At 41.2% G+C, this 15,161-nt stretch overlaps 1 protein-coding gene across 1 annotated transcript in view; it reads left to right on the top strand.

Annotated features, from left to right (window-relative positions):
- Positions 1 to 15,161, top strand: part of TMEFF1 (transmembrane protein with EGF like and two follistatin like domains 1) — a 123,860-nt gene that overhangs the window by 64,932 nt on the left and 43,767 nt on the right. Inside the window, exons 2-3 of the mRNA XM_038173723.2 lie at positions 3,462 to 3,571; positions 7,939 to 8,068. Of these exons, the coding sequence (XP_038029651.1) occupies positions 3,462 to 3,571; positions 7,939 to 8,068 (240 nt within the window). The remainder of the gene's footprint in view (positions 1 to 3,461; positions 3,572 to 7,938; positions 8,069 to 15,161) is intronic.

The raw sequence follows: 15,161 nt of genomic DNA, 5'->3' as shown, positions 1-15,161 counted from the left end.
TATAGGTCTGTTCTCACATATGATGATAATGATGCCATTCTTCTGGAAATAATCGCAGAAACTCCATTTTAATTCTTTCTCTATGGGGATTCCATTCAAGAGAGAGCATATTTCAGACATGCAAGACATCTCCTGCTCCTCTTCACACCGCTCTATTAACATCCATTCTCATTTATTCATTTGTGAACAAAACTCTATAGATGTGGAATTCATTACGGCCACCACACTTCTCAGTTCTAGTGATTTCATCGAATGTAATCATACATATGTCAGAGCTTTGATTTTACTGCTACTTGAGTTTGCTACTGAATGGAAGCAGGGATTAGATGACATCCTAAAGTAGAATAAAGTTCATTTGTCACATTCAACTGCCAGCCACCAGGCTATCTTGTCTTTCATATGGTTTCAGAAAACCACTTTGGCTCCAAGTCTCTGAGTAACCTTCCCTGTCAGGGTTATGAAAAAAGCTTGTAATCAGTATTTATGATTTATGTGGAAAGAAAGACAGTCCACTCTGAAAATTAAGCAGCAGAGTAATAGCTGTATTGTTTCTGTCATCTTAATTCCTCTTGAGGATTTTTTTTAATTAAGTCTGAGTTTCTAGTGGGGAGGGGGACTCACAAGGGCTGATTCCTCACCCCCATCTTCCCATCTCCTGTTCTAGTTTTGTCCTGAAATCTTTCTCACTGGCTTTTGCAGTTCGAGCAATAGCTGAGTTAGGAACAAGTACATCTCTGGTTCAGTCTTGATGCTGAACTGCCAGCTGGGGACTGTCTGACTCACCCTCCATCCCTCCCCTCCCCAAAATTGAGGTGCCTTGCCCATGGAGAATAGGCTCTTTTCTGCATCCAGGGGTTCGGCACTGGGTGAGAGGTGAACATTTGATCTTCTGTCCAACAAAGGGCAACAAAAATGATGGAGGGACTGAAGCACCCCTCTTATGAGGAGAGGCTGAGAGCTGGGAGCATTCAGCCTAGAGAGAAGGCTTGGAGAGGATCTCATTGATGTGTGTAAATACCTGAAGGGAGGGTTGAAAGGGGATGGAGCCAGGCTCTTTTCACTGGTGCCCAGTGCCAGGAGCAGAGGCAGTGGGCACAGACTGGGACACAGGAAGTTCTGTATGCCCATCAGGGAGCACCTCTGTGCTGTGTGGATGACAGAGCATGGGCACAGGCTGCCCAGAGAGGCTGTGGGGTCTCCTCCTTGGAGATCTCCAAAAGCCACCTGGTCGTTGCCCTGGGCAGCCTGCTCTGGGTGTCCCTGCTGGAGCAGGGGTGGGACCAGGCGGCCTCCAGAGGGCCCTGCCAGCCTCACCAGTGCTTTGATCCTGTGATTTACACTGGGAGAGGTTGCAGAAAGTCTGCAGTAAATTGCTCGAGCAGATGGAAATTGCCAGAGGGGAAAGACCCTCAGGATTTCAAGCATGAGTTGCAGCTGCCAAGAGGTGATATGAGGTGCTGGAGAGTGCATAGCACCAAGTACAGTGAGCTTGTTTAAAGAGGGAAGGAGCTGAGAATGGGGGCCCCCCATTTCTTCAGTGTACTGAGCTCTGGAGAAGAGGATTTTGAAAGCTGTTAGCACTGTAATTTGTTGGTCTGGTTACTCACTTCTATAAATTACATTCTCTGAAATGCAGTTTCACCAAAACGTGGATTCTTCTTTCAGATATGACAATCATTTCCTCTTAATTAATCTTGATAGTTTGTTCATCTTCCCAGAGCAGATCTTCACGAGGAGAAAGAAATGCACATTTCCTTCAGGAGCAAATTATGAACACACCAAATTGAAAAGCTGCAATGTTCTGTCACATTAACTCGGGTCCTACAACGCAGCAATCACACTTGATAAATGGTGACATTAAGAATAACATTAGAGAACACGTGCACGGGGTTGTGATGGCAACCAGGATATCTAACCACCCCATGTTACATGCATTGCCCTCTTCATTTATGTCTTTGTGAATGATGGACGTATAGAAAAAAAAAAAATCAATATTTTTTCAATTTTTTTGTCACAGTTAACAAAATATGGGGATTATAACTGGGCCTTCTGTTGAACTATACCCCTGTACCCTTAGTGCTATGAAAAAATATGTTTTACGCTATGTTAAATATGGAAGTATATAACACATTGTAGCATAATTTAAAAGGTAAATTATTATATATTACATATTTATTTATATAATTTATGTGGACAGTGTATATATTATGTGGGCAGTGTATAAATTATGTTTGCATCGCTATATATTCCCCAAGGAGTAGTTTTAGGGGGTGTCTGTCACTGCTATACCAAAGTGTGAACACTACTGTGAGCAGGAGGGCAACTTCCTATTTCAGACTGCAAGTGGCAGTGAGAATTATTGTCTTCTAGTTTTGACCTACCTTTCCCCATTTCTGAATTGCTGGTATTCAGTGTTTTGTTTAAGCTAGCTGTTGGGATAGAGCTTGCTTATTAAAAGTCACAGACTTTATTTTTAAAAAATAATGCTGTCAATGAATCTCTAAGTGAGTAGTGTTAATGTAGAGTCCTGCAGGTTTCTGACTCGAGCTCAAGCACACGAGGACCTTTTGAGGACTATCATTCATTGCACTCTTAAACACAGGTAGTGGATTTTTCTGGCACCCATGGTGTTATTTTCACCTTTTCATTGCAATCAATAGCAACAGCACTGTTCCACTGAACCTGTGAGGACACATTTGGCTAACACTTACTGCTTCCATTATCTCCCCAGTACCTTCTACTCTTCTTTTTATCTATATATATCTCAAATTAAATGTATATTTCAAAAGAAAATATAAATTTCAGAAGAATATATGCCCCCAAATCACCATATAAGCAGCCATTGTGTTAACACTTCTACTTGTCCAGTGGATGTATCAGCCTCTTGCTTTCACTGTGCTCCTCAAGACAGTTTGCTGGTTGTACCTCCGCTGCAAGCTCAGTGGGGCAGGAACTGCATTTTTGTTCCATATTTTTATGCAGCAGCTGAGACAGAAGGGCTCTGGTTCATTACTCTGGCTCCTACAGTGCGAACAAATTATAATAGTTTAAACACACTTCAGTTTATTTTTAGGCTGGAGGATAATGGTCTGGGTGAGCTGGAGACTGGAGAACAGGGCGGAGACACCCTGTAGTTGTATCTTTTGTTCTTTCTCAAGCCTTTCAGGGCAAACCAGGCAAAAAGCTGTAGCTGGTGAGAAGCACAGGCTAACACTCATGTTAGGGTCCCGGCTTCAGCTAGATCTCACTTCTCTGGAGAAAGGGTTTGTACTGGGGGCAATCCTGGCAGGGAGGACACGTGACGTGATTTTGGCAGTGTAAACACGCACCTCCTTGTGTGGTGAAGCAGAGTTTAGCTGTAGCTGCTGTTTGACAAGGGTAAGCTGCCTCTGGGGAGCAGGATGTTGTCCCCAAGATTACTCACATTTCAATTTCTGTCTCCTTTCTCTATTTTTTTGCAGAGTTAAATGTAAGAGAATCTGATGTAAGAGTGTGTGATGAATCGTCATGTAAATACGGGGGAGTGTGTAAGGAAGAGGGTGATGGCCTGAAATGTGCCTGTCAGTTCCAGGTAAGGACTGCTCACTTTGCCATTTGCCTTTCTGCTTTTCCAGGCATACTGAAGTATTTACACAGTCACTGCTTTGAAAAATTCACTCATCAAAAGGCATGTATAATCTAGCCAGATGCTTCTTCTTCTAGCTTTTAATTACGTAATTACACCTATTGAGAGAGCATGGGACAGAACTGGACAGGGCCACAGTCAGGAAGTAGATAGTGAGCATGGCTTCACGTTAGCTCCCCATGTAGCTCTGTTGAGCCAGTCCGCAGTCTTGAAGAAAGGAAAGTCACACGGTGCCTGGTGCCCACAGTCCTTGCCACCTGGACAAGGGGAGATGGGTGACCTCTGCTTCCCACCTTGCTCTGTCTTGCCCTAGACCCAAGATGAGAAGGGAGGTGATTAGAGCAGAGCATCCAGGCACTGTCAGACACAACAGGTGATATTTTACAGTTTAAATGTAACATATTACAGAGTACTTACTCTAATATCAGTATTTGGAAAAGTCTTCCCCACTGTGCTGGTGGCTGAACATGCTGCATTAGACCCTGGAAAATCCAAAAGTAACTTGATTATTTTTCTTCCCATACTTCTTTCCTAGAGAGATGGTGAGCTTTCATGGCTTTCTGTAGCTCAGTCTGTTAGTCAAATCAGAGCTGGATTATAGGTAGGGGATGCCTCCCGTCACGCTCAAATTCCATTTCCTTCTTTCAGTAGTCACAGTCTGCAGTACTTTTAATACCTCTGTGCTGAAAATAACATCAGCAACAACGACAATAAGAATAAAATTAAATTGTACCCAAACAGGAAAAAACTACAAAAGTATAAAAATGTACTCTGGCATTGAGTGGGCAGTGAAAATCAGATAATAACAAGATCACCAGTGATCATAAAGCTTATTGAATGAAAATGAGTTTACTGAGTGAATTAGGCCCACTCAGGAAAACGAACAAACAAACAAAATAGTGAAATTTGATTAAAAAAATCATAAGAACTTTTAAAAACTAGTACATAACAAGTTCAATTAGCTTTATTGATTTTTGAGCCTTTAGTTTACAGTTTTTGTAGCAATAATGGTAATCTCCCTCCCTCAGCCTCCACATTTTTAGAGAAAAGAGAGTAAGGAAATGCTTTGACTTTATAATTTATATCCAGGATGAAAGTATCAAATATTACGAGACTCCTGGTAAAACTGCAAGAGTTAGCAGTGTTATCAGCCAACCCTGGAGTGGGCTATCCTTCAGTGTTTTAAAAATAATTTTGTGTTCTGTTTCCAATAAATAATAAATCAAGGGGAACCAGAATAGAAGCAGTGTGTATGTGATCTTACACTGGTTTTGGATTCTAGTGTTTCACAGCTGGCTTTTGATGTGGTGTCGTTCAGGTGGGTACCTCTGCTGAGGGCATCCTGCAGCTTGCACTCCCTAAGAATAATGAGATCTGATTGCCTTTTAAGTGAATAAAAAATAAAAATAGGGGAAGAGCTTTATTCATCAGCCTTCACTCTAGCTTTAACTTTTATTTATGATAAACAATAAAATCAAAGCCTAGTAATGATTTAAAAAAAAAGGCGGGGAGAGCAGGGGGGGAAAACTCAGCCCTAGGCTAAGCAAAGGCTTCATTTACTTTCTGTTGGTAAATTTCTATAAATTTTATGACTTCCTAATATCTAGGTCACAAGGACAAAAAAAAAAGGAACTGGTTCATGTGATAAGCTGATTTTTTTTTGAGGACCCCATTTTTGAAACCAATGTTATTTTTAAGCTAATTATAAATTTACTTGTACTTCTTGGAAAATTTATCCAATACTTTAAGAAAAGTGCTTAAGTCTATCCAAGAGGAGAAGGTGTAGTATTTTTCAGGCACAACAGGTTGAATTCTTCCTGTAACATTCAACCCTGGTTGTTCAGCACAACTTAGCTCCACCAAAATATCCCAGGTAACAAATAGCCAGCCCAAACTTTTAGGTTCTTCAAAGCTATTTGAGAGCCAGCTAATTTATTTATTTATTTATTCATTTTTGCTAACATTGCAACACTTTAAAAAGGAATGAAACAAATTTGTATACAATGGTTCAAGCAAACTCGAGCTAAAGGGAAGAAGTGGGGATCTAATCCTGTTCTCCCAAAGCAGCATTTTCTTTACCCACAATTGGAGAGAGAGCATTTGGCTAAATGGTCCACAGGCCTGGTTCAGTGAGGCACTTCTTATATTTTTAAAATTGCAGTTTTTAGAAAAACTGACTTTAGCAAGAGAGTTGCCTAATTAAAATGGTCTCGGGTCCAGTGTTGGTCAGGCCAGGCTTCTCCTGTTGGAGGAGGACTGCCGCTGGCTGTGAGGCTACATGCTTTGGCTCTCCTGGCTGCCCCACAGCAGGAATTAGACTTTTAGACTATTAGACTTATGCTGTCTTAACCTAAGGCAAATACTGGCACAGACTATCCCTCAGATTCAAGAAAAGGCACAGAGACTTCAGTTCCTTTCCAGCTTCCACACTCCTTCCTCCTCCTATTTACATATTGCCATTCCTGGCTTGGCAGCATTTCTTAACTGTTTGGTCTTCCAAAACCTAAAATATTAATGAGTCATAGTTTTTCCTCCTAGAATCCCCTTTAGAAACAACTAGCTGCCAATTTTCAGCATTGTCATCGAAACACATGGCGTGGCATGGCAGCAAGAGCTCTGCAGGCCATGACCTCTCTGAACACCTTGTGGGCTTTCTCTGTCTTGCCAAGTCTTCTAACCTAAAGTGAGATACTGAAGTTTGAATTCCCAGCAACAAATGCACAGATGAGAGTGCAGGAGAGGTGCTGAAAGATTCACTTTTGCTCTACTTGCAGTTGCCTTTATGATACCCCGACTTTCAGCAGACCTAGTCAGGAAAAAGGATAACTCCCTTTTTATTTTAATTGTGGTGGGAAACAGCACATGTTCACCAAACTTTCGAAACAGTCTATTGCTGCAATTTGTATGACAGTTTACAAGCTCAAATTAAGAAAAAATAAATAAATATTTTTTTTTAAAAAAAAAAAGATCAATGCCTATCAAGCCTGTTCTGCACCAAAGATGGTGCAGGGCCCTTTTTGGATCTCAATAAGAACAGCTCAACAACAAATGGTTTAATAACTATTTTAATAAGACAGAATAAGTAAAAGAATATGGACAGCAAGTAAATCTTACATCTTAGCATCTTACAAATCCTTAAGGAGTTAACAGCCTGTGAAAAAAAAGGAATCACTTTGCCTCTCATTTTCTACCCGCAGGATAGAAACCTGCAATGTTAAAATATAATGCACTGATGTTAAGATTGAATAGCATCTTTAAGCTGTTGTCCTTCTGGAGCAGTTTAGCTTAACTATCACTGTTATTTCTGTTTGAACTGTCTGCCACTGCTTGAACCACATCAGTTTAATCATATACTTCATACATTTAAGAAATTCGGTGACGAGACTGTATGTTTGTTCATTGTTTCTTGTTTGTTTGTTTTTGTCTTGGAGTTTTAAAGATTCAAAAGGTGTCTAGAATTAGAGTTACCACTGAAGCCCCAAACAGGGCAATATCCACACAGTAAAGTGGGGTTTGGATGCCCAGTTCAGTAGGGAGCGATGTAGTGCTTTCAGGCATTGGCAGATGAGCTGTTTCAGTATGTTTCCTGGCATTTCTATACATGTTATACATGTACATACAAGAAATATACAATCCATTTTTTTTACTATGAAAGAAAACAGGAAAACACAGGCTACTCTTGCCAAAGCCATTCCAAATGACATTTTTTTTTCTTCCTCTTTTTATGAAGTTTACTGATGCTACTGGGTCTGAGCTCAAAATTTTGCAGTACAGCAATACAAAAATTATTATAGTTATTGACCATGTATAACAGACTCTTAATATTTATGAATTTAATAGTGATTGTTTTCCATCTCCCTTGAAGGATTGTTCTGAGCCCATAAAGGACCAGAAAAGTTCCCCATAAGCTCTGTTCACTTCAAATATCCCTTTTTCCAGTTTCATCCCCCTGTACCTAGTCACAGATTCTTGTGCTATATTAGAGAAGTTTTCTCCTTCCTCAGTGTCTTTCTCTTTCAAATGTTTCTAGATGCTTGTCATATTCCCTCTAACCATTACTGAGACCCACTGTGGTTATTTAGTTACTTTAATCTTTCCTACTGTATTTGTATATTTGGCCCATATGGAGCGGAACTTTTATTTCAGCTACTGGAAAGAAATGTATACAGTGATGTAATCTTCCTTTAGTGAACAGAATTATAATTTACTGCTAACAACTTTATCTTTACACAATTATCTTACTATATTAACATGCAACTGAGATTACTCGCATAGTTTTGAATGACTGAGTTACTGTGTAATTTATCTTACAGTGTCACACAAACTATATTCCTGTTTGTGGATCAAATGGAGACACTTACCAAAACGAATGCTTCCTCAGGAGAGCTGCTTGCAAGCATCAGAAAGAGATAACAGTGGTATCAAGAGGACCTTGTTATTCTGGTATGTAAGGCATTCTGTGTCCCTAACGAATGATGGTGTATGGTCACCCCTTTAGTTAGGTCTCCCTTAATTCTAGAGATTTTTATTTTCATGCTTTTTGCTGAGTAAAGTGTGGGAACCACAAGTCTGCTTTAACAATAAAATTTAGTTATAGAGAAGAAAGCTGATATACCTTCTGATATGCTAACAGGTTGATAGATAAATGTAAGAAGTAGAAGTAATTTATCTGAGAAAATAGTATGTACTATTCTGATGTACAGATAGCAGAGCCTTGATATTCATTCAAAAGGTTTACAACAAAACTGAGCATATTCAACATTAGTCATGTCTTCAGAACTCATTTTTAAGGTGTACAGAATTAGTGTGACACCCAGCAAGTGATTCTGATCATCCTGACTGCCACAGCGCCTTTATCCAAGCCATCATCTTTACTAATTTCACATTGATTATTACATTGAAGATATGCATAGCTCTTTGAAAATCATTGTACTTCACATTCCTATTGGACTGGCCTTTTCAGTCTTTCCATACACTTAAAATACATGGGACAGGTTTTTACTGGTTCTCTTGGACACAGAAACTTTAGATACCAGAGGTCTTCCAAATGTCTGGACAGTTTTCAAAGCTGGTGAGTGCGAACAGATGGCTGGCTGTCTAGAATTAAATTAAATGACTCAGCAGCATCAACAGCTGCATTCTTTGCTGCATAAATAATACAGAAAACAAATAAACAAACAAAAAACTTGTGGGGCATCCCTCACCTTTTGGTATGCAGCAGTTACTAGGTTACTTTTACGTGGCTGCAGAAAAGTGTGACTACATATCAGGTGCAGATCTAAGAGCTAGCTTGTTTAAATGCAGCATAGCTGTGTTTACACGAGCTGCTCTAATGCCTTTGACTACAGCATAGCCCTATACCGAAATGTGGTTTTGTTTGCTAAGGTTCAAAACAATCTATAGCTTTGGTCCTATAACTAAACAAAACCTGCATTTTGTGCTCAGCTGAGCCATGTAATTCCAGCAGACTGCAGGCAGATGACTGAATTTTAACGTCTTTCTCAATCTCCCACCTGTAAATTATCTCCTTGAGACAGGAAAATAGGAAAAAAAATAAATCCATTATCATTTTGGAACACTCATGTATTCCAATAAAAACATCCAAGAAGTATGTAGGTTTGAACGGAGGCTGAACTGTGTAACTTTTATTCTTTATTTCATGCCCAAATTATTTTAAGATACAGACCCAAAACATTAAAGTTTCTGTCTCTCACTGACAAAAAAATACTAGAAGAATGTTTGTGGAAAGAACAAAAAAAAAAGTTTTTATTTTTCTATGCACACTACCCAACTAAGAATGACATTTGGAAATGAAAAATTGATTCTTCCTAGCCTCAGGTTGCTGGCAGCTAATTACAACATTACTCAGCTAGTATGAGATTTTTTTTTTTTAACCTTCCTCTCCTTTTCCTAACGTCCCACATCAAACCCGAGAACTGCAGCACAATTTTTAGCATTTAGTGTAATAGTTCAAGATGTGCTGAGACACAATTGACCGCAAAGTACTGACAACATTTCTGAAACTGAGGATGCCATTCAGGCTTTGTCCTGTGTTTATACTGGCCCAGTCAGTGGAGCTCCAGCAGAAGGGTACTGGATGCTCCCGGTGTGTCTGGCACACTCTGATTGATCTGGGAATACGGGATCATAAAAGCCATCCTCTGGAACCAGCCCATTCCCTACTGATGATAATAGGTTATTCTGGAGTCAATATATTTGTATTCTTGATCTGTAGCACACACACACGCACAATCTAATGCCTAAAGTAAAAAAAAAAATCATTTATAGGGTCACATTAATTTTCACCTAGTGCCTTGGAATTTGCTGTGAAAATCCTTTTGTTTGGGGATGTCTTTGGGAGCCCAGTATAGGTTCACTGGTTTTCTATCACAGCCTCAGTTTTTTCAAAGCAAAGGTCTGCTTTGCTGTGGAGGGATGCACACCAGACAATATGAAGGAATTCTCCCAGGGACAACGTAAGGACTACTTAATTTTTAAGTGTGTGAGAACTCTGAACCTCATACACGAATGAAATACTTCCCGCTTGCTAAGGATTGCTACCTCCCGAAGCTGTAGCACTGCAACAGAATACACTGGATGATTTAGTCAGATGTATTTCTTGACAGGTAACACCGTGTTTAATTTTTTACAGTCATGGGTGATTTAACAGCATATTTATATATTTATTTCCTTTGTCCTAGTGCTGTCAGAGTTGCAAGATCCTAAAATAAGCAACATTAAAAACAAAAAAACACAACAGAGTAAATCATAGGTGCTTTAGGAATGAACAAAATACGAGTTTTGAAATTAAAAATTATGTTTTAGAGAAATGGAGAATATATGACTGAAGCTTTGGGAATTGCATATAGAGATCTCAACATTTTCGAGGCCCGTTTTTCTACAAAGGGACATTTTTTTTTCCAAATACCTGGGTTTACAGGGGTATGCCTAACCATCCCTGGCAGAAGCTGTGGATGGTGAAGACCTGTGGGTTTCAGTCAACACATGACGTCTCACATAGCAGAATACAGAGATACTAGGAAAATGAGTGAAATGCACCTTTACTGCTCTCTTTGCCTAATACTTTAATATACCTTAAAGAAGCCATCAATCAAATCAGGCTAAATAAAAATAATAAAATAAATAAATAGTAAAAACAAACAAACAAACAAACAAACTAAAACTAACTTGCATTCACGAAGCAAAAATCGCTGGCATCATCCTGTCCATGACTGGGTGGAGCCAAGCAGAGCTGAGAAGCAAGGTCCTTGTCCAAGATATTCCCTGGTGGCATTTCCCATCTTCCATCACTTTTCCTCCCTCTCTGTGGGCCTTCACCCAGCTGGGGCTGGACAGGTGACTGTGGGATTATCATACAATCACAAAATCACAGAATCACAGAATGGTTTGAGTTGGAAGGAACCTTAAAGACCATCCAGTTTCAACCCCCTGCCATGGGCAGGGACACCTCCCACCAGACCAGGTTGCCCAAAGCCCCATCCAGCCTGGCCTTGAGCACCTCCAGGAATGGGGCATCTACAGCTTCTCTGGGTAACCTGTGCCTTACCGTCTTCACAGTGAAGAATTTATTCCTGACATCTAATCTAAATCTCCCCTCTTTTAGTTTAAAGCCATTACCCCTTGTCCTATCATTATCTGCCGAAGTAAAAAGTCGCACTCCATCACAGTTATGTTCTGAACTAGATCAGAGAACTAGCTCAGCTTTTTTTTTTTAATGTAATTTATTTATTTCTCACCCTTATCATTTGCAGTTCAGCTCACAAACACGTGCATGGATGCTTTTAACATGTTCCTAACACACAGCTGGGCATGGGGAGGTGGCAATGTCTTCACCAGGATTCCTGCCATGCTTACAGCACCAGCCATCTAGCCTGAAGCCTTCATCAGTTCGTAAAGGAGGATATTACACTAAAATTCATTCATATTATACACCTGGGAATCCTCTCCCAGAGGTTATCCCGAAATGGCTTGCTATAACAGAGTAAGAAGCCCAGGAGAGAGGTATTCAGGGTGCTCACAGCACTGGGAAGGAGCCTCACCTAGTCCCTTGATTTCTTCTGCCTCCTTCTGCTGGAGAATTTGTTGCTTTTTCTTGGTTTAAAATAAATTAATTTAGTGAATATGAAATAGACCTGCATGATTCATTTCTAAGAATTCATGTTCCTTTTAGCTCACACACAGAGCCAGCATTTTGACTGCTGCCAGATTTACATTATTTGCACATGAAAATGAAACCACACTATGATATAGTACTTGAAACCACACAATGATGTAGTACTCTACATATTGCACTTACAGATTCTCAGTTCTGTATGTATTTGGAAGGCACAGTCCATTGCTTTTTCTGTTGGGATTTCTAAAGTTAAAAAAAAAAAAAAAAAGCAATTTACAAAACCAGAAGCAAATATTAAAGTTCTGCTAGGTATAAGGCATGATTCTCTTAGGAGTGGCTTTAACTTTTTTTTTTTTTTCTTTTTGTAGAAGGATTACAAAGAAGCATAATTACATGTACACGTCCTCCTGAAAAGAAATATAATAAGCTCAATTTAATCCTTTTGAGGGAGTTACAGGAGAGATTCAAGGCAATTCACCTCTAGATTAAGAAAGTGTGAAAATAACTCTTTATGCTCCCACAAGAAAGCCATAACAAACCTGAAAACCTGCTATAAAAACATACATGTGTTTTTCCAGCTGACCAAGACATGTAGTCCTAGATTCAGGGCAGAACAGGAGCTTTCCTGTCCAGCCCATAAGGAGGATCAGTGACAGCACAGCATCACCCGTCTGTCGTTAGGAAGGAAATGTTTTGGGAGCAAAGAACAAAGCTTACACAAACATACTGCATCAATGAATGTCAGAATTTAATATCCTAAGCTTTTGTTGCGTTGCATAATTTAGCAGGAGATGGCTACCAGGATCAAGTGGTGGCAAACGCTTTTGCCCTGAAAATGTTAAGACAAATGAGCATTGACTATGCACAACTTGGCAAGGCACAGGTTAAAACCCTATCTCCAACAGCCAGGGGCCTTGCAGCTGCTGGCAATTAGGCTTGTCAGCATTCCTCCCCAAAGCTCCTGCTGGCATATGAAAACCAGGGGTAATTGGGAGCAGCAGTCATCCTCCTCAAGGCAGGAAGCCTGTGGGAGCAGGACTGAGCTGCTGGGTGTGTGGGGTGGCTGGGCTGGCATGCTCCTCAGCAAGCATCCCTGTGAGCCTGACAAGCAGTGGGAAACTGGAGCTTGTTTTGCTTTGGGCTTTGCTCTGACTGGCAGCTGGGAGCGGGCTGTGGCCATTTCAGATGTCTTCTGAGATGCTGACCTTGCTCTGCTGCCTGGAGATTTCAGCAATCTGTGCTGCTGCAGGGACATCCTCTTGGCTTTGTGGGTGGGGGTGTTCTTATCACAGGTTCCTAATAATTTCACACACTTTTCACTCGAGGGCACTCTTGTGTTCCCAGAGTTAGACTGCAGAAAGCTTGCCTTGTCCCTCCAGGGAGAGTGCTGCCCGTCGGGTCTATATCAGCCTGGAAAGCAAGGCTTGAATGCCATCAGCTAACGGGGGGCTGGGACTGGAGAGAGCAGTTGCCCTTTCTCTCTTCCAGTTCAATTTAATATGATGACTAATTGACTGTGATCGAATAAAACAGTCATCGTTATCCAGGACTCGAGCAATGAAGCTTTGAGAATGCTGGTGTGGAAAGAGCAATTTCTGCTCAGTGCAGAAGGGAGTGGTGTGTACTCTCTTTGTGCTAAAAAGAAAAATGAAGGGAAAAACAGACAAAACACCCACCTAACACCCCACTATATCCTGAAAGCTTTAGGGCAATATCCAGGACTTGGGTATAAAGAGTATAATAATTCCTGGGTTGCCAAAGTTCAGATGCTAGAAATCCCTTCTCAACAGTCAGCTAATCCTTGCAGTACCCAAATTCCACAAACATGTCAGGTTTTTGCTTTGTTTCCTGGAGAATGGCATACGGTTTTACCTCTGATGTGTCAAGAGGTATTTAGTCCTATCCACGACTGAATAGTTGCTGACCTATTTCTTACAACAATCTGAAAAAGGTGCCTCCTTTTGGCATTTCTTTGCCTACCCTTGTGTGAGCAGGGTCTGAAAGCTTTGTTCTGGAGGCACCCACCAGACCACGGGTCCTGTGTGAATCAATGTCAGGGTCTTCTTGCTCAAAAGTAGTCAGCAGAGTGTTTGTACTCCTGTTAGTGCTGAGCTGTTTGGAGCATTTGCTGCAAATCAGGAAGAGACAGGTTCAGTTTTCATGCTAGTTGGAGTTACAACCTGACCCTGCTGGGAGAGTGGCCCCATCTGAGTGGGAGAGGCTGCCTTCTGCATCTTCTCCAGAGCAGAGCACCGTGCAGAAATAGTTCCTGTTCTGAGAGCCACAACAAAAACAAGGCGTTCAGATGCTATGCCTGGTCCAAGTGCTTCTCTGTGTCTTTTATCCAAAAGCTCCTTCAAAGAGAAAGGCAGCTTGTGGCAGAAGCACTTTTGTGTATAAGCACATCTTTATGAGCCCATTTGGGAAAGGGTGGCTTAAGTAAAGAGAGAGTAGTCAATCTCTCTCTAATTACTGACCTTTGGCTGGGGGGATTATACTTCTGTCCAACTTCCTTGCTTGTTTGAGCATCCTTCATGCCAGGTCCCATAGCATGGAGACCAATTCTGGAATTCCTGAATCAGTTAAAGGCCTGAAAAGAGCACGGCTGCTTGTCCAAGTAAGCTTGCAGAAAATGCTACTTTTTAAACCAGCAGCTGCTTAGGAAAACCTAGCCAAGGCTCAGAAAAAGGCAGGAACACAGGATTTGTTTAACACAGTTACCCTGAAGAGAAGAGCACCAGCACAGCTCCCTGACTCAGGGGGGAAGCCCAATCTCTCTGTCAAAAATGATGCAAAGTGTTATACAAGGTGCCACTCTTCTTCTTCTTTTTTTTTTTTTTTTTTTTTTTTTTTTAATGGTTTCTTGAGATCTGAAAGCCCAGCAAAGCAAGAATGGATCCATCTCTTTACTAGGATGCTCTGCACAGAGTTGCCTATGGACTTCACACTGGTCAGCCCAATGATCTGTGGATGGGTGACCTGAGCAGCCCCACGGCATGACTAATGCTGCCTGCTGGAGCTGAGTGGGGCTTCTAGTGATAGGACAAGGAGTAATGGCTCAGGCTGCCCAGAGCAGCTGTTGGTGCCCCATCCCTGGAGGTGCTCAAGGCCAGGCCGGATGGGGCTTTGGGCAACCTGGTCTGGTGGGAGGTGTCCCTGCCCATGGCAGGGGTGTTGGAACCGGATGGCTTTAATATCCCCTCCAACCCAAACCATTCTGTGATTCTTGCCTGGGGCTGGATGCACAGGGAGAGTGAGAGCTGGAGACAAAAACATGGAGCAACTCAGGTTCCTGGGAGGCTTTTTAGACTTTGAGTTTTGAGTATGAATTACATACTGCACTTCCTTGCATTCTTAAGTCAACTTCTGCTCCCTTAAAACAGCTTAGGGCACAATTTCACC

Source organism: Anas platyrhynchos, chromosome 2 (assembly GCF_047663525.1).
Source record: "Anas platyrhynchos isolate ZD024472 breed Pekin duck chromosome 2, IASCAAS_PekinDuck_T2T, whole genome shotgun sequence".
NCBI lineage: Eukaryota > Metazoa > Chordata > Aves > Anseriformes > Anatidae > Anas > Anas platyrhynchos.
This window is presented reverse-complemented; position numbering and strand designations above follow the sequence as displayed.